At 39.5% G+C, this 18554-nt stretch overlaps 1 protein-coding gene across 1 annotated transcript in view; it reads right to left on the bottom strand.

The window, feature by feature from the left end:
• LOC133539013 (meiosis regulator and mRNA stability factor 1) overlaps nt 1-18554 on the bottom strand; it is a 31958-nt gene that overhangs the window by 4760 nt on the left and 8644 nt on the right. Inside the window, 23 exon segments of the mRNA XM_061881009.1 lie at nt 1313-1417; nt 1502-1562; nt 3046-3294; nt 3367-3603; nt 3712-3939; nt 4003-4205; nt 5134-5267; nt 5368-5510; nt 7795-7926; nt 7928-8016; nt 8102-8280; nt 9462-9581; nt 10596-10835; nt 10920-11000; nt 11090-11268; nt 11412-11595; nt 11723-11884; nt 12062-12213; nt 12688-13212; nt 13470-13642; nt 13731-13848; nt 13927-14141; nt 18098-18248. Of these exon segments, the coding sequence (XP_061736993.1) occupies nt 1313-1417; nt 1502-1562; nt 3046-3294; nt 3367-3603; nt 3712-3939; nt 4003-4205; nt 5134-5267; nt 5368-5510; nt 7795-7926; nt 7928-8016; nt 8102-8280; nt 9462-9581; nt 10596-10835; nt 10920-11000; nt 11090-11268; nt 11412-11595; nt 11723-11884; nt 12062-12213; nt 12688-13212; nt 13470-13642; nt 13731-13848; nt 13927-14141; nt 18098-18248 (4060 nt within the window).

Raw genomic sequence — 18554 nt, 5'->3', positions numbered from 1 at the left:
GGCCTATGTTCGAAGTACTCCGTGGATGTGAGTTGCCTAACATGCACCTTTGCTCGAAAAAAAACAACAGCAATGTCACAACGGGACGACGGTGCGAGTCATGTCCGTTAGAAAAGAAAAGTCCCGGTATTTTTCAGAGGCAGTTTAGTCCCATTTTTAATTAATTAGTACCGGTATACCGTACACCCCGACTTCTGGATCATAATTTGTGATAAATTAGTTGTTAGCGCTCACGTTGTTTGCCATGATTAGTAGTACCAGTGGTTGTTTTTGACGGAAATAACGATCGTTGCCATGCGCTCTATGAAATCAATGTGCCCTGGAAAGATGTTCAGTAATGCTTAATATGACCAAAATATTGAAACTATTACATGTTATTATGAATGTGCCTGTTACTACATTACATACATGCTTTCAGCAAGTAAATCAAACGTTGCTGGAGGTTTGTCGAGGGGTTTATAGGGAGAATAGATCATATTCCTATTACTCCCGTTGTTGGCCGCCTCTCGCTAGGATTTTTTTGCGCTTTAGAACTCACAGAAAGATTAAGACTTTTTTTTAACGCAAGGATAGTTACTAATACTAAAAAAAGTGCAGTTCAACATTGTTTATTTTCTTTAAAAACAAAAAAATAGCATGTGTTGCATCATTCAGAGCCTCCCTTTGCAGGCCATGAGAAGGTAATCTACTTTTTTGTATATTCCAAATTATTTCAACTATGATAGATAGATAGTACTTTGATTCCTGCAGAATTCCCTCAGGAAAAAAAAAAAAATATTACGGGGTTTTAAAAATTTCAGCACAGTTCTGTTAACAATATTTTTTTGATGTTGTCTTTATTTGTAAATTAAAACATTTGTTGTATCATGGTAATGTTCTTAGTGTCAACAGGCTATTATCATGAATGTCATGTGGCTATAGTTCCATTGCCAATTCTATGCTGACTCACTCTTGTTACTAAATGAGTCATCAGCTCAGGAACCTTGTACAAAAATCAACTAAAGTTGCCTGAGATGGGTCAATATATGGATTTGAGAAGTTGAAAGCATGTTTATTGAATTTAGAGTTGGAAAAAAAAATTGCCGAAACGACCCGAATATCAAAGGGGATACAAAGTCAGAGTTGTGTTAAACGACACCAAAGTGTCAAACAAAGTGGAGGGGGAATTTGTATCAGGAACCCTTGAGTTTCTGGCCAATAGCTCTACCATCTAAGTCACGGCATTTCTCGCGGTGTAATTTAAAAAGTAAAAGGGCAAAGCAATAAAAAACATAACTCCTTGTATTTAAAGTTATAAAGAGCAATCATTTACTTGGACTCTGGTCTTCCAAAGGTGTGGTGCTTGTTGGGCTCTCTCTGGGGCTCTCCACATTCTCTCCTGGAAGTGGACTGCTAGAGACTGAAGCAGTTGCTCGCACTTAATGACACCAACACGTAAGCCTGTTATTTATTATGTGTGGGGATCACATTACCACAATGAATGGTTGCACTACAGCGTTACCTTTCATATCGTTCTTCAAAACGATAATCCTCTTGTGACCGTGCCCTTTGATCCAGACCACCTGATGACAGCATGAAATAAATCTTCCACAGAGTGCATATTGTAATAACCATGAACCGTATTTTTCGGACCATAGGTCGCTCCGGAGTATAAGTCGACCTACCGAAAATGCATACCGTATTTTTCGGACTATAATTCAACGTTTATTTCATAGTTTGGCCATGGGTACGACGCATACTCCGGAGCGACTTATGTGTGAAATTAACACATTACCGTAAAATATCAAATAATATTATTGATCTCAATTGCGCGAGCGACGAAGAAAATGTCCGCAATCGTCACACACACGTCAGCAATCGTCACTCACACGCCAACCAATAAGAATTCGGCGGGGGCGGGTCATGCCAGAAGTGCATTGTGGGTCATGATTTGCTAACTGCTATATGCTATACACAACTGCCGGAGCTATTAAAATGGATCACATCAACATTGGCGGTAACTTATAAAAACTGAGAAGGACTGAACTAAAACGGCATTGAAAACGAAATCATGTACTGCAGATTACAAGCTGGACGTAGTGAAATATGCTGCAGAGAACAGCAATCGAGTAGCAGAAAGAAAGGACGCTAGCGGGGCGCATACCAGAGGCGACACCGAGGAAGAAGATTTCATCGGATTTAGCGATTAGGAGTGACAGATTGTTTGGTAAACGTATAGCATGTTCTATATGTTATAGTTATTTGAATGACTCTTACCATAATATGTTACGTTAACATACCAGGCACCTTCTCAGTTGGTTATTTATGCGTCATGTAACTTACACTTATTTTTTACACTGTTCTTTATTAATTTTAAATTGCGTTTCAAATGTCTATTCTTGGTGTTGGATTTTATCGCATACATTTCCCCAAAAAATGCGACTTATACTCCAGTGCGACGTATATATGTTTTTTTCCTTCTTTATCGTGCATTTTCGGCCGGTGCGACGTATAATCCGGAGCGATTTATAGTCCGAAAAACACGGTAATAAAGAAGAGAAAAAACATATAAATATATAAGTCGCACTGGCGTATAAGTCGCATTTTTGGGGGAAATTTATTTGATAAAACCCAACACCAAGAATAGACATTTGAAAGGCAATTTAAAATGAATAAAGAATAGTGAACAACAGGCTGAATAAGTGTAGGTTATATGAGGCATAAATAACCAAATGAGAAGGTGCCTGCTATGTCAACCTAACATATTATGGTAAGAGTCATTCAAATAACTATAACATATAGAACATGCTATACGTTTACCAAACAATCTGTCGCTCCTAATCGCTAAATCCCATGAAATCTTATACGTCTAGTCGCTTACGTGAATGAACTAAATAATGTTATTTGATATTTTACGGTAATGTGTTAATAATTTCACACATAAGTCGCTCCTGAGTATAAGTCGCACCCCTGGCCAAACTATGAAAAAAACAAACTTATAGTCCGAAAAATACGGTATGTACATTAAACTATAGAGTTTCAGACTGTAAGAATTGAAATAGCAACCTGTGGAATTGCACTGAGCAGCTCATCAGTGCTGGTGTATCCATAGTAGCGTGGCTCAAGGTTGGAACCAGTAAACTTCTTATAAGCTCCTTGGAACTCGGACATGAAGATCTGGTTGTAATGGTAGGTGTGGAGCAGTGCGCGTACGTTACGGGCAAACTGGTAAAGCCTGGTCAGTCTCACCCACTCCTCACCAAGACCGCTTATGGTGTCGCTAGAGTCAACTCCATCACATTCTTCACGGTAAAGCTGTGAATGACACCAAATTAAAAAAAAAAAAAATGCTTCTGCTACGGTTTTCTCATTAAATCCCCTTCTCACCTCCACAAGGTAGGGTAAGCTTTTGAGTAGCTCGCTGAGGGATAGGAACCCATATTCACAAGGGTTGAGTGGGGCTCCATGGACAGTTTGGTAATGCAGGCTCAGTACGTCCACCTTGACACCTCTGTCAATGTGCTCCTCTTGAGACATAAGCAGCGCCAGAAGTTGTGATGTCAGAAAACGCAAAGACTTCCTGTTGATGAGCTGAACTTCTCTGCCTTCTGTGCCATCCACGACCTTGGAACGGAAGGAAAATAATTGATTTGTCGAAAGCTATTTAATATTTGCATGTTATGCCCGACAAATGAAATTATGAATATAGCAGATCGATGGAGGAGTCTTTACCATAACAACATGGCAGAGCTTGTTTAACAAAGCAGGCAGGGAGCAGACATCGTAATCCTGCAGACGTAGACTATAACCAAAGGTCTTGGTGTACTCTGTGAGCAACTGGTTCACAGGAAGGCTGGAGTTTTTTTGAGCTCGCAGTAGCTTGACCAGCTGAGCTGCTAGAGCCTTGACGCGCTCCACCTCTGTTAGGGTCAGGACCTTCTCCTCGCTGAATTCCAGCACCTAAAAAGAGGGTGGGTTCAATTGCAAAAGTTGACTTGAAGCACACACACGTTTTTTACTCACCATCAGGACTTCAGGGATGGCCTCAAAGAGCTCCAAGAGCTTTGTGAATCCATAGTAGCTGAGCTTACACTGACGACCAAAGTGGTGGTGATAGGTGGGGATGAATTTGCTGAAGAGCATTCGGCAGTGAGGTTGATGACGGAGGAGGTCCACCACCTCCTTCCCAAACTGCTTAGCGCGCTCCATTTCATCCGCGGTACGGTCTGTGATAAACATTAGGCAGGTTATGCTATTGAAGGAAAACATTCATGTTGTACTTCATGCTTTAAATAATCTCGATAAATATTGTGTGTAGCTTAGCAACCATTTTTATATCCTTCCATCCATTTTCTAACGCTTGTCCCTTTTGGGGTCTCTGGAGCCTATCTTAGCTGCATTTGGGCGGTAGGCAGTGTACACCCTGGACAAGTCGCCACCTCATTGTAGGGCCAACACAGATAGACTGACCACATTCACACTCACATTTACACACTAGGGCCGATTTAGTGTTGCCAATCAAACTATCCCCAGGTGCATGTCTTTGGAGGTGGAAGGAAGCCGGAGTACCCGGAGGGAACAAGCAAACTCCACACAGAAAGATCCCGAGCCCGGGATTGAACTCAGGACTACTCAGAACGTTCCTATTGTGAGGCAGATGCACTAACCCCTCTCCACCGTGCTGCCCACCATCTGTATAGATGTGGTGATGGATGTTGCACCCCAAACTTTTTTAGGTGGCCCCAAGATTGAGCCCACAAAGTAGAAATGATGGTGGTAGTGGTATTGTGCAACAAAGTGCTTCACTTTTATTCCACATTTCTGGGTGATGCCTAATTTATTACAAAATGTATCTAAAAAAAAGTGTAAAAAAAACGACACACAAAGTGACAACATGAAAACATTTTAGAGGGAGTTTTTCAATTTATAAAAATAGTCTAATACTGTCTTATAGCCCGAGTTGTGTTTGCTGGATTTTTTATTGATATTCTGTCGGTTAAAATAAACCTTGCATAAAACAATGCACTGTTCATGTCTTTGTTAGGGGGTAAAACCAGCAGGGTCTTAAATAATTATTTCAGATCACTGTGTAATTAACAGACATAGAACTTTGTCGTGGAAATCTAAGGCTGAAAGTATTTCAGTTAGCAGTACCTCTCTTGGGAACAGAAATGACTGTATCCGTGTCCAGGTGTGTGACGGTAATGGTGGTGTCTGGGATCTCAGTCAGCAGGTCAGTGAGGTTGCACGTGCCATAGTCTGTTACACTCCAGTCCCTGGAAAAGCACCTGAAAAGATGTGGAATACATAGCTGATTTAAAAAAAAATCAACAGCTCAACTCAAATTACTTAAGTTTATGAACAATATAAGTTAATATGTTGACTGACCAGTGGTAAGCCTGCATGAAGTCCCTGAAAGCAACTTGCTTACTGGCTTGAAATTTGAGGAGCTTTAATAAGTCTTGAGTGAAACGCTTCACTTGAGCACGATGAGTTAGAGTCAGTAGCCGCTTAGTACCCATGCCCAAGATCTGAAAGCAAACATTAAAATTACACATTTGGTTATTACAAATCATTTTATCTGACACTAACATGTAATCATTTACATATACATTTTGACACTAGAAATTTCAATTAGTAAGACATAGTGCACCACCAGCTAAAATAAAAGTACTGATTTACAACATATGTAACTTGACAATGACTGCTCGATTTTGTGAAAGTGTGTGGCATATTTTTTGTGAATAACCGTTTCTGGATCCATTACTCGTACAGTATAAAACCAACTTTTAATACAATGTTCAGGAAAAGAACACACTTGTATTGATACATTGACCCAAACAAGGGGCAAATGAAGGCCACAGATCTTAACTCCAAAACAGAAACAATATGTAAACACACATTGTTAAATACTACGGACATTTTCAAATAATTACGCTGTCATTTTTTTTAAAGGAAGAACATTTATTAAAAGTGACAGCACACATACAGTTTGTGGAAATTAAGTTTGAAAACACTATGTGCTAATGTTGATCTGTTTTGGGTATCATTGCTACGGTCAAGGTTACAATGATTAAATGTAGGCAAAAAGGCACTGTGGAGAAAAGAGGACACGGTCAGAGCACAGAAAAGAGCGTGCCGGAGATCCAACCGAAACCTGAATATTAATGTATACAAAGAAATGTGTGTTCAACCAGACTTTGTATTGAACAAAATGATAATTATTTAACTGAAATCATCACAAACAACTGTAGGTGTCACAACATCTCATCTAACCAGTGCATTAAGCTCTCAATGCTTTAGATCACAGGAAACCCCCTAAACCAGACTTAAAATAGCCCTACTTCTAAAAAATATTAGCTGATTACATAGTGCAACCTCTTATGTTTTTTTTAAATCGAGCAAATCCAAAACAAAGAAATTCCACCTGTTTGGAAGTCACCTTTTGTTACCCCGTTATTAAAAGGAGGTGATCAAGCTGTTTTAACTAACTACAGGCCAATATCAAATTTGTGCATTTTTGTCAACAGTTCTTGAATATCTTGTCTGTGATCAACCAAAAAATGTCCTACACCCTAACAAACTTATTTCTAGACTTCAATCCGGCTTCAGGAAAAAGCACATTACCATCATGGCCGCTATAAAAATGTGAAATGATATACTTCTTGCTCTTGATACAAAACAATATAATTCTTCCTTTTTTTGATCTGTCAAAAGCTTATAACACAGGAGATCATGCTATTTTAAAGCACAGGCTTCTTTGTTTGGTACTATCTAATCATGTGGTTTCCTGGTTCACAAATTATTTGAGTGAGAGGAGCCAGTGCATTCAATTTGACGGTGTGTGTTCTGAATTTTTAAAAGTTCACAAACGGGTGCCACAGGGTTCAATATTAGGACAATTAGGAAAATTATTACCAGTCACCCTGAGAGATTATCAAGATGAATATTTTGGGTTAATAATGGACTCAACTTTAAATACATTTTAGCCACATTTACCCCCTAAAACATAGCCAAAATCGAAAGAATAGTGTCTAAAGCAGACAGAGTGCGTAATCCATTCCTTCATCTCCAGCAGGTTAGAATATTGTAATGGTCTTTTTCCTGGACTCTCTTAACAAGATACTGAAAAAGCAGCTGCAGTACATCCAGAATGTTACTGCCCGAGTCCTGATCAAGTCCAGGAATTACAACCTTAATAGACAGGTCACTGCACTGGCTTCCTGTCGCTCAGGAATAGACTTTAAAACAGCTCTGCTTGTGTACAAGTCTTTAAGGTTTAGGGCAGGGGCCAAAGAATGTGAACCATCTCAAGCTCTGACAACATGAGGAAGCGGTTTTGTTTTATATGCTTCTAAAACCTGGTCTTTTAGAAGATGTGGAGACAAGCCTCGACTTTGGCAATGTTCAAATCCAGTCTAAAACATGTATTTAGCTTTATATATGAATAATGATAACTGAAGGTATGTTGTCTACACTGTTTGCTATTATTTTAAGTAATCTTAATTTAATTATTAGAATTGTCTTTTATTAATGTATTAATCGGATGCCTCTGTAAAGTACTTTGAATTGTCTTGTTCTATAAATAAACTTCACTTGCCTTATTATAGCTCTTGTACTAGGACTTCAATAGACAGTATAGGTGAACATAATATGATTATAGGGTGGCTACAAACAGCATTGTTGAATATTTACCAATATGAGAAAATGCATGAAAGGACAACTGCAAAATAAATTTAAAAAATCTTCAGAAAGACAAGGAAGCAAACATGTTCAGACACTGTCGGCCTACTGAAATGCAGCTCTTAGAAGTACCTGTAGAACATGTGGCACAGCCTCCAGCAGCTCAAGCAGTTTTGAATAGCCATAGTCTGAGACTCTGCACTGCTTGGCAAAATGATGATGGTAAGATGGTATAAATTTGTGGATAGGTATGATGCAAGATGGTTTGACTCTTCAATAGGTCAATGATCTCTCTGCTGAGCTGAATAAGTTGAGGGTTACCCACTGGACTCTTGCATCGCTGTGGCCACGGCTCTGCAGGAAATAGTAAGCATATTTTCCAAAACAGTTGGGAACACATACATCTCTAAAATGGGTTTTATTAGTTGAAAGTTCTTACCAGAGTTGGGAGCTGGCGGTTTATTATGAAGCCATTTGATGATTTTGAAGCCATTCTGAGCGGTGACGATGGTAATACTGGGTACACACGTGATTAAGTGTTCCAGAGGAACACCGCCTTCTAACGTCTCATTACCAAGCTGCAGCCGGCTGAACGTGGCTTCGTAGCAGTCTGGAAAACTAGTCAAGATGTAAAAGTATGTATAACTACAGTACAGTAGAATAAAGAATTATCTGACAAATACATGAACAGTCTAGGTGTATTTAGGTTGGAAAGCTCAAACGTCTCAAACATTTGGTCACTAGGGCTGCGTGAGAATCTTGGGAAAGGATTTTGGTTCACCCCTATTTAGATACCTTATATATCCTGAAAGTTACGAAGCGGTCGCCTGACAATTAACATTTTTCTAGTATCTTGATATGCTTTGTTTTGAGCCCCTCCTTTTGTACATTGGCAGCACTTAGTGCTAGGTGATTATGGCAAAAATCTAAATCACAATTAATTTAACTTTCTATCCTGATTTTGGTTGATGCACGAACATTTCACTCTCAACTACTGCTTTACTTTTTGGTCAACGTCATCATATTGTAACCAAAGTATGTCCAATAATTTCAGGCAAAAGCTGCTCAGATTGAACTGTCAGCTCCGTGTTCGACGCTTCTGTGTAACGGAGCTGGTTGGGACAATGTCAGTGGCCAGTTCTTATTTTGCTGATTTTTTGACAGCCTTTATGCTTCGTGACACTTGGTTACCTGTCGTGTAACTACTCAACCTGTAGTGTATTTTAAGTGTGACATACCAGTAGAGAAAGAATGAGTAGAAAGAGATATCAAATTAATCGACATACTGCAGTTTCACTTCAGTTGGAAGCTCAAAATGTCGGTTTCGATTGATTAATTGTCCAGGCCTTGCAGAATATAAAGTTGTATGTACGTGTTACAATGGTTTTCTTGGTAACTCAGGTGCAGATCCTTTGAGATCCTCCTGTGTAATTCTGGATTAATTCCTCACCTTTCTCAAATAATCCTTGAACTCCAGAGTGAGGGTGAATAAATGCCATGTTGTACTTTTATCATTTTCTGATTATTGCACCAGTGCTCTCTTGTGTACTTGGCGTCTTGCTAAAAGAACAGGACTATAATGGGCGTTTCATGGTCGGAACTAGGGTAACAATAAAATGTAACGATAAACGGTAAACATAACCGTGGCAAAACTCAACAGTTAATATTAACGTTTTGAATTAAAAAAAAAAATTAAAACGTGATAATTGCACTTTAATAAAGTGATAAATTGATGCCAATGTTCAATGCTATGACATAAATATGGTTTAATTTAAATAAATTGAAGATTTGGTAGTCACCTGAGGAGAGGAAGCGTCCCATCGTGTGATTGCAGCAGTGCATGGACCTCAGAGGATAAAGTACTTAGAGACATGACCACAAATGGTATTTTGTAGGAGTCTGGGTCAAAGTCTGCCTCACTATGAAATGGAAAGGATAAGTATTAAAAATGCTTAATCAATCAAAGAAAGGATAAATAAATGTATCGTCACACCAGCACACATCACAAATTAGACAACATTAAATTTAGTAACAGAGGTTCCAGATTTAGACCAAATAGTTAAGCCTAGCAGTTAAAAAAATAATTAAAAAAAATATATATTTAAAAAAAGGTTGACTGCAAAACTAACGTAATCGAATATTGTCAACAAAATTGCGTTAAGATCTGTTAAGAGACAGAAAGTAAGCAAAATACTGTAAGACTTTATATACAAACATTTTTTTTCTACATTCAACACCTTGTTTTTTACATAACGTGATGGTGCTTTTTCTAATTAAAAATTTGCATAGATTTTTTTTTTTACAGGTCATCTTCAAGCCGCTTTCTGAGTCCCTTCAGAATGCGGCATTTTGTGGGCGGACTTGTGTGTCCAAGTCCTCCTCCAGACCAACCCCACTTTGACCGCGTATTCTCCCAGTCAGCCATGTCGGTAGTTTTTAAGCGCTTACATAATCGAGGCTACTGACAGATACAAGTTAGGACTAAACAATCATTTTTATTAGAAATTGCAACAGCAGAGGATTTATCTGCCCCACAACAAGAGGATAAAAGACACATTAGAAATGTTTTGACTACAACTATGGTGTACAATTGAATAAAAATGGCCGACTAGAACAAAGCTCTTCGAGTAAGGGACAATATGTCACTAAAGTCTCAAATTCCAAAGGGCTAATTTGGAAGTTGTTTATAAATATCTATTCAATGCCTCAATGGTTGGATTTCAAATTTTTGGGACTTATGGGGATCCCAAATACACCATAACAGGTGCCATTTAGTTGCATAGTAGGTCTCCTTAAAGTCTTCTGACCACATTCCAGTGATAAAAAGGCACATGTGGAAAACAGATTTGTAAAAACATTTTATTGACATGTCTAAAATCAAGCATTTCACAAAGTCATGTATTTAATGTGTTTAATGTGTGCCAGATTCATACCTGAAGGCTAGGTCTGTGTAATGCTGTCTGCAGACAGGTTCATGGTACTCTAGGTCTTCAAACACCACAGGGCTGCCGCTTGCTATGGAGGAGCCCTCCTGAGAGTGGGACGATCCAAGTGGACTCCGGCGGACTTGGCTGCTGGGCAGAAGGCACGCAAGCCTGGAGCCCCCCTGTTCCCGAACTGCCACGACCTCTGGTAACCTGTAGAGATCGCTTATCACAAGCTTACGAGAGTATCTGTAAACAGGCACGGTGATGTGGGTACGTGCAGTTAGAAATGCATGTTATTTCGCATGTGCATGGTAAGACCCAAATACTTACTTCTTCTCATAAATTTCAATGAACTTGAAGAGAGGAAGGCAACTGGCGGGTGCATCCTGAAGAATGTTGATGATCTCTGAACTGCCAGGCGATTTAAAAAAACGGATAAATGAAAAAAAGTCAGATTAACCGCCACACAGATTTGAGCTAGTACAACTTGACATTTGTACCTGAGCATGGTCAAGGATTTGTTGTGGCAACCAGTGACCAGAGACACCTGGATGCGCTTGCTTCCCACTTTGTACCGGTGCAGCCTACTCACAGCACTGATGGCCTGCTGTAAGGACAGCATCTGGATTGTGGCTTTTAGTTGATAGTCTGTGTGAGGACTCAGCTCCACAGTTTGTACCTAAAAAAAAAAGACAACACTAAGTGAGAGGGACCCGTCTGAAATAATTTCAACTATTGGAATCACATCACAAGAAGATAAGAATGGTTGTCATAGTAACTGACAGCAACACATAGAGATTTGGTTATTATTAAAGAACATACCCGCCCATATCGGGAGAAGATGTCACGTAGAGTCTGTTGTAGTTCCTTGCGGGACATCCTGTAGTCAAGATTGGCCACTTGGATTTCTGCTCCTTCTGAAAACGGTTCAGGTGCACTTTCAGTGGGGCTGCGAGGAGGAGCACGCAGCGGAGAAGAGCGACTGGAAAGGCAGGGTGATGCAGTTCTTTTGGGTGGAGGGAAAACTTGTTAAGAAATAATCAACATTATGTGTAGTAAGCCAATAGTTACTCAAACTGCATTTTTCTAATAACATACTTTAGTAAGTGTATGAATGGAATCAGGAAAGTCACCTGGAAGACCAGGAACTCTGAGGCAAAACAAAAGGGCTGAAGCTTCTGTGCAGGTTTAGCTTGCTGAAAGCAGAGGGCGTGCTGATTTGAAACTCGACTGAGCCTCTACCCCCTTGTTCTACAGGAGACTCTGTCCCACTGCGAGGATTTGAACCGTCCTTCCTACATGGAACATGTATGTTTGTAAGCAAATTATTTCACAGAGTTTGAGAGAACATTTAAAAACACCCATCTGTTTCTTAGGATGCTATGCTCCATTCAATGTATATAGAAAGGTCACCAAATTAACCCCAAAAAATTGTTCGTTAATTAATCACTTCCTCTTTTTAAAGTGTGTACCTTCGCCTGTAAAATGATTCTCCACTGAAACCAGGTTTTGGCAGCTGCTCCAGTGTTTCTAGCTCACCATTCCTGTGGGAAGGGGAATTTGGATGCCCTTTGTCCATGTGGTGGAAACTGGGCTTAGGTTTGCCTTCTGTGTTATCCAACTCCTGCATCAAACAGTGTCTGATATTAGATATTGAACGGATGTATAGCTGTTGTGTTGGTGGAATATATCAAAACCAAACAAAAATGTTTAGCCACCAGGGGTCACATTTTTCATTGTGAAAAGCTGCAAGAAGGGATTTCAGCCAGAGAGGTAAATAATGCACATAGAGCAGATTTTGGACTATAGACAAGCAGGGCTCACAGAGGAAGCAATGTAATGTTAATTGCTTAGTTAGTTGTGATTAATGCATTAGTACAACAAAACATGCAGCATATTAGATGACACACAATTCAAAAACTACTAATACATGCCAACAAAAAAAACATGCTTGATTTTAGGCAAGCAGCTACTATGAGTTTAGTCAAGCCAACAAATAGGAGGTGACTGGCAGGAAAGATGCTACAACAAAGCAGCTCATACAGGGATAGAGCGCAATGGAGGTTAACTGGGAGCAGGCACTGACAAGTCTGCTGACCTGATGGGGCTTTGCTGGAGCATAACCGGGAGGCCCAGAGCAACCTCTCTTTGGGCTGTATGGCCTTTCAGGTACTGCGCCAGGTGTGTAGCGATGGCGGGCTGCTCGCCGTGACCGCCTGGATAATCTTGACTTTTCCAGGGGCAGAAAAGATGACGAGGATGAGGCTTCAAGTGGGGTAAAAACCTTGCCCTGGCTTTGATTGGGCTGTGGCATTGTCTGAGTTAAGGGAAAGGGATGTGGAAGGCGCTGAAGCTGAGACTCATGACTTGCATCATGATTGGGCCGCGGAGAGACAGACAGGCGGATTCGATGGCCGAACACGTCCTCATTTTCCATTCGCTTCGAGGCACGAGCTGCTGCCTCGGGGCTGCCAAAACGGAGGACAGCTGTGCCCTGGGACATGCCCAGCACCTTGCCACCACAGTTGTCAGAGAGGCGGCGCAGCCTGCCTTTCACAGCATTCCACAGGCTCTTGTCACAGTCGATAGGAAGGTTGTGCACATAGAGCAGGTTGTAACTTGGCTAAAGGGGAGGAAAAGACAGCGAGCCTGTCTGTGTTTGTATGGTTTACACTTAAATATTGTTGTCCTCTTTTGTAGCAGAACATAATGGATGACTTGAGCGGTTTAATATTAGGAAACGTTCTCATGTCTCTAAAAAAATTACCATAAACCTCAGATTTGCAGTTTATATCAATAGGCTCCTTTTATTGAGGCCATCACTTCACATTTTCCAACCAAACAAGTTCACAATGGTATGTGTATTCTTAATAGGCCTACCTGTGTTTTGACAAGGATGCTTGGAGGCAGGTCGGCAGTGATTTCTTGAAAAGCCACATGGCAGTGGGCATGTTGCAGCAGAGCCTGTGATGTACGGTTACCATGGATCAGGATTATTTGGAAACCATGACGATGGCGCAGGTCACTCAATTCGCTAGCAAAGTTTACATCCGCTGTTGACATAAAAAGGTACAACTGGCTGTAGAATAATTTGTTAAAACAAGGCAATACTAATGATGTGTGATTCTGAGCACAACACACATGATACTAGAACCACTGTCGCGGGTGCAGTGTGGGTTTCAGCAAAGCGCCGTAAGCTCTGCCGAAGCTTGTCATCAGCAGCATTTTTGGCTGTTGCGTTAATGTGTGCCACGGTAACCTGATGATGCAAAATATCATTATATGGTTTCATACAAATCACCAGGTGGTGGCCTCATGAACATTGTTGATGGGTTACCTGGGAGTTGTTGAGCTCTTGGATAACTGCCTTACTCTCCTTGCTGATATCACAGACACAAATGAACTCAGCCTCACGGTGGCCCTGGAAGAAACGGCTGCGGATACGCTGGACCACAACCCCAGCCGACCGTCCACTTGGCACGCTGCAATTCTCTATGTCCCAAAACACTCCCACTGGGGGGATGTTCTCTGAACTTCCACTTTCTGGAAAACCTGGCCAACAGAGAAAGTTAGAACACTTTATAAACTTTACGTAACATTGCTAAAATTATCCTTGGTTAAATGGCTTTCTGTCGCCCTTATAAATTTGTGGCAATAAGCCATAACGGTGCAGTAGTCACTTTTACCCCAAGGTTGTATAATTTAATTGAAAGAACCAGTTTCATATCTGTCTGATAAGGGATGCCACAATTTAACTTCAACATTTGACTGCCTGCTGGGAATTGTGTAAAAAGGATGCAAAGATTAACCAGTTTGACCATTAACCATGATTATTACCTAATATTAATGAATTTCATTCATATTTTACTTTTTATCTTATTAGTTATGCAATATTTTATTTAGTTCTATTTATTTATCATATGTTTACTGTATATTAATTGTATTTTTATATTTAATTTTTTGTATTTATTACCAGTATTTAAAAAACATTATCTTCATATATCTTACTTGTATTTTATCCTTTATCTCTAGGCATGGTTCTTACTATATTACAAATTTTATTATTGTGCTGTGGGGGAGACTTGTGTCAAGGTCCTGGTGGCCATGGTCTGATGACCTCCTAGTGCAGATGGCTCCTGTGATAGTGTTTACTCGCGTCACCTCTGTACTCAGCCATGCATTCATTTGTTCATATAGCTGCATATGTGTGTGTCTGTGTGTGTATGTGATAATGGGGGATCTGGGTCTTTGTTTTTAACTTTGTAAAGCACTCTGCGTTGCATTTCTTTTATGTATGAAAAGCGCTTTATGAATAAAGTTTCAGTTTCCCCCACTCGTTATAATCGGACATTATGCTGGTAGGTTATTTTCGGCACAATCTGCACAGAACAAAGACTGAGTTACACCTGCAGTGCCCACACTTATACACACCTATTGAAAAATAAGCATGTATGTTATATTAAAAATGGCAGAAGGTCAAAGCAACAAACTTTTTCTACCCTAAAAAAAAAGCTGAAGGCGGCAGCACGGGAACATTTTGGGTGCTTAAAAAATTACCATAGAGTCATTGACGATGACTAACCCATTTGCAAAATCTGCTAAAAGAAAGTTATGGCTAAAGGGTCTAATATGTCCAATAAGGAGCACTTGAAGGATCACCACTCCACTTTATACACCTAAGTAAAGGAAATACATAATAACAGAGTTAAATTATGTTCATGGCAAATTACTTCATAACGAATTTAGTTAACTATAAAGGTGACACTTCCACTGAGTACCTTAGCATTGAGTGAGTTAGTTCAGTATAAACAAAACAGCAACAGGTACTCCTGTCAAAGGCTTCAATCAGTGAACATTTAACATTAGATTGCTTCATCCCGTCTGTGTTGAATAAACTATAGACATTGTAAGTTAATCTTGCAAATTTAAAACATAACATTATGAGCTTGTAGAATTACAGCACTATGCGAATTATAGCACTATGCCATTGGATCAAATTGTGTGCACAACATCTTAAAATAGATTAAAATGAATAAACAGGCATTGAGTTTATTACCAACATGAGTAACATTTTCCCCCAGGAAAGCAATAATGTTGATCTTACTCTTGTATTAATAAAAAAAAGTATAAAGGTATTCATTATGTCAGTTTGGGCGGCAGCGGTACTCTGTTCTAATTCACATTTCCACAAATTGTGGCAATATGACAATCTCAAATAAACAGATGTCTAAAATTAATGTCGCATAAGTTTTTTTCTGCGCCAAAAATTATGACCAAAGCGGTGAAGTTGTATTTTCATTTGCACTTTAACAGTTTGGTTATGAAACATGCATTAGATTTATTTATTATTAATTTAATCAGAATGTATTAAACTTAGCACTGCATAAATGTTAATATGTAATCCTTTCTTTTGTAGTACATTTGATTAATATTTATTTTTGTAATCAGCCTGACCTAAGCCCTGATAATAATCTTTGTAATTTACACAACATACTTTCATATCATTTGATAAGGTTGTAGACTGTAGGTAAGTTAGCTATAATTATTGAATGATTTAAATCGAGAGTAAGTTTACTAATTCAGTGTTAATATTTAAGTGGGCCCCTGGACTGTCTGTAGTGAAAAAGTTGGGTCCCAAGTTCAAAAAGGTTAAGAACCCCTGTCCTAGTATATTGATTTGTTCCTCAGACACACTCTCAAAGGGGAACCGTACACATTTTTAAAAAATACATATATGTATTATGTAAAGATATTTTTGTTTAACATGTAATGGCCAACTTTACATATCATAGGCTGATGTAGAGAAGTAGGCTCCAGCATATTAAATGCTAACAAGTGGGTGAGGGAAAGAAAAAGCATGTTAGTTTTTTTCAAACAGCAACCTGTTGGTAGTAGGCCATCTTAAATTAATCAATTGATTAACCAAGGAGGATTTGTGCTGAGATCTCCCTAAAGATTGCTGTCCTGAATGATAAATTGCCAACTTCAATGTTGTCCCCCAAGAAAGAAATGCTGGTCGATGACTGGTATTATAGATAGACATGTTGATCGCTGAAATGCTCAACTCTTATACAATACCCAAAACCTTTGAAGTTGGCACGTTCTGTAAATCGTAAATAAAAACAGAATAAAATTATTTGCAAATCATTTTCAACCTGTATTCAATTGAATAGACTGCAAAGACAAGATAATTAACATTTGAACTGGTAGACTTTGTTATTTTTGCAAATATTAGCTAATTTGGAATTCGATGTTTCAAAAAAGATGGCACGAGTGGCAAAAAAAACTGAGTAAGTGGAGGAATTCTCAAACACATTTGGAACAAGGGTCACCACTTTGTGAACAAATGCATGAGCAAATTGTCGAACAGTTTTAAAAACAATATTTCTCAACGAGCTATTCCAAGGAATTTATAGATTTCACCATGTATGGTTTGTAATATAGTCAAAAGGTTCAGAGAATCTGGAGAAATCACTGCACTTATGCGGGAAGGCTGAAAACCAACATTGAATGCCCGTGACCTTCGATCCCTCAGGTGGTACTGCATCAAAAACGACAGTGTGTAAAATATATCACCGCTCAGGAACACTTAGAAAACCACGGTCAGTAACTACAGTTAGTCCCTACATCTGTAAGCAGAAGTCAAAACTATTATGCAAAGCGAAAGCCATTTATCAACAAAACCTAGAAACGCCGCCGGCTTTTCTGGCCCGAGCTCATCTAAAATGAAATTATGCAAAGTGGAAAAGTGTTCTTTCTGTGGTCTGACGTGTCCATATTTCAAATCATTTTTGGAAACAGGACGTCGTGTCCTCTGGACCAAAGAGGAAAGGAACCATACGGGCTGTTCTAGGCACAAAGTTCAAAATCCAGCATCTGTGATGGTATGAGGATGTTTTATTGCCCAAGGAATGGGTAACTGTGAAGGCACCATTAATGCTGAAAGGTACATACAGGTTTTGGAGCAACATATGTTGCCATCCAAGCAACATAATTTTCATGGACGCCCCTGATTATTTCAGCAAGACAATGCCAAGCCACATTCTTCACGTGTTACAACAACATGGCTTTGTAGTAAAAGACTGCGGGTACTAGACTGGCCTGCATGTAGTCCAGACCTGTCTCCTAATGAAAGAGTGGCGCATTATGGAGCGTCAAGCAAGAATGGAAAAAAATTCAACCTGAAAAGCTTCAAAAATCCCCAAACGTTTATTGTGTGTTGATGAAAGAAAAGGCGATGTAACAGTAGCAAAAATGCCCCAGTGCAAACGTTTTGCAATGTGTTGCTGCTATTAAATTCTGAGTTGATTTGCAAAAAAAAAACAAGTTTCTCCGTTCCAACATTAAATATATTGTCTTTGCAGTGTATTCAATTGAATATTAAGTTGAAAAGGATTCCCAAATCATTGTATTCTGTTTTTATTTACGATTTACACAATGTGCCAACTTCACTGGTTTTGGGTTTTGTAGCTGTCAGTTAATATACATGAAATTAAAAGTGCACTAACCAAACTTTTGGAAAGTTTTGCCCATGCTGAGTGCCAAACTATCAGAAGAGGTGCCACAGCCATTACAAATAGGGATCGAAACAGGAGCTGGTTGGAGAACAGGAATACTGGGCCACGCCTTTTCTGACTCGGACACCAAACCATTCATTGGCTGCAAACAGGCAAAAACATTACAAATCCATATGCCTGTTAGACAACAACAAACAAACATCTCAAGAATACACAGGCACAAATGTCTAAGTCACCCTGAGTGATGTTCATGACAAACAAATAACTTCACCAACCTTTAACAAGCACTTCTGATAGGAGTGTACCCCCTTCACACAAACCGTGGGCGAGACATTTAGGTGCATAGGATTAGAGCAGAGATGTGCTGATGTGGCTGTGGTGGAGATAGCGGTGGAGGTGCTAGCAGTAGTACTGTGTTCAAACAGTGCTGCGCTTCTCTGGGTTCTTT

This window comes from Nerophis ophidion, linkage group LG20 (genome assembly GCF_033978795.1).
Source record: "Nerophis ophidion isolate RoL-2023_Sa linkage group LG20, RoL_Noph_v1.0, whole genome shotgun sequence".
Classification (NCBI taxonomy): Eukaryota; Metazoa; Chordata; class Actinopteri; order Syngnathiformes; family Syngnathidae; genus Nerophis; species Nerophis ophidion.
The sequence above is the reverse complement of the archived record's forward strand: the minus strand, read 5'-3'. Positions and strand labels throughout refer to the sequence as shown.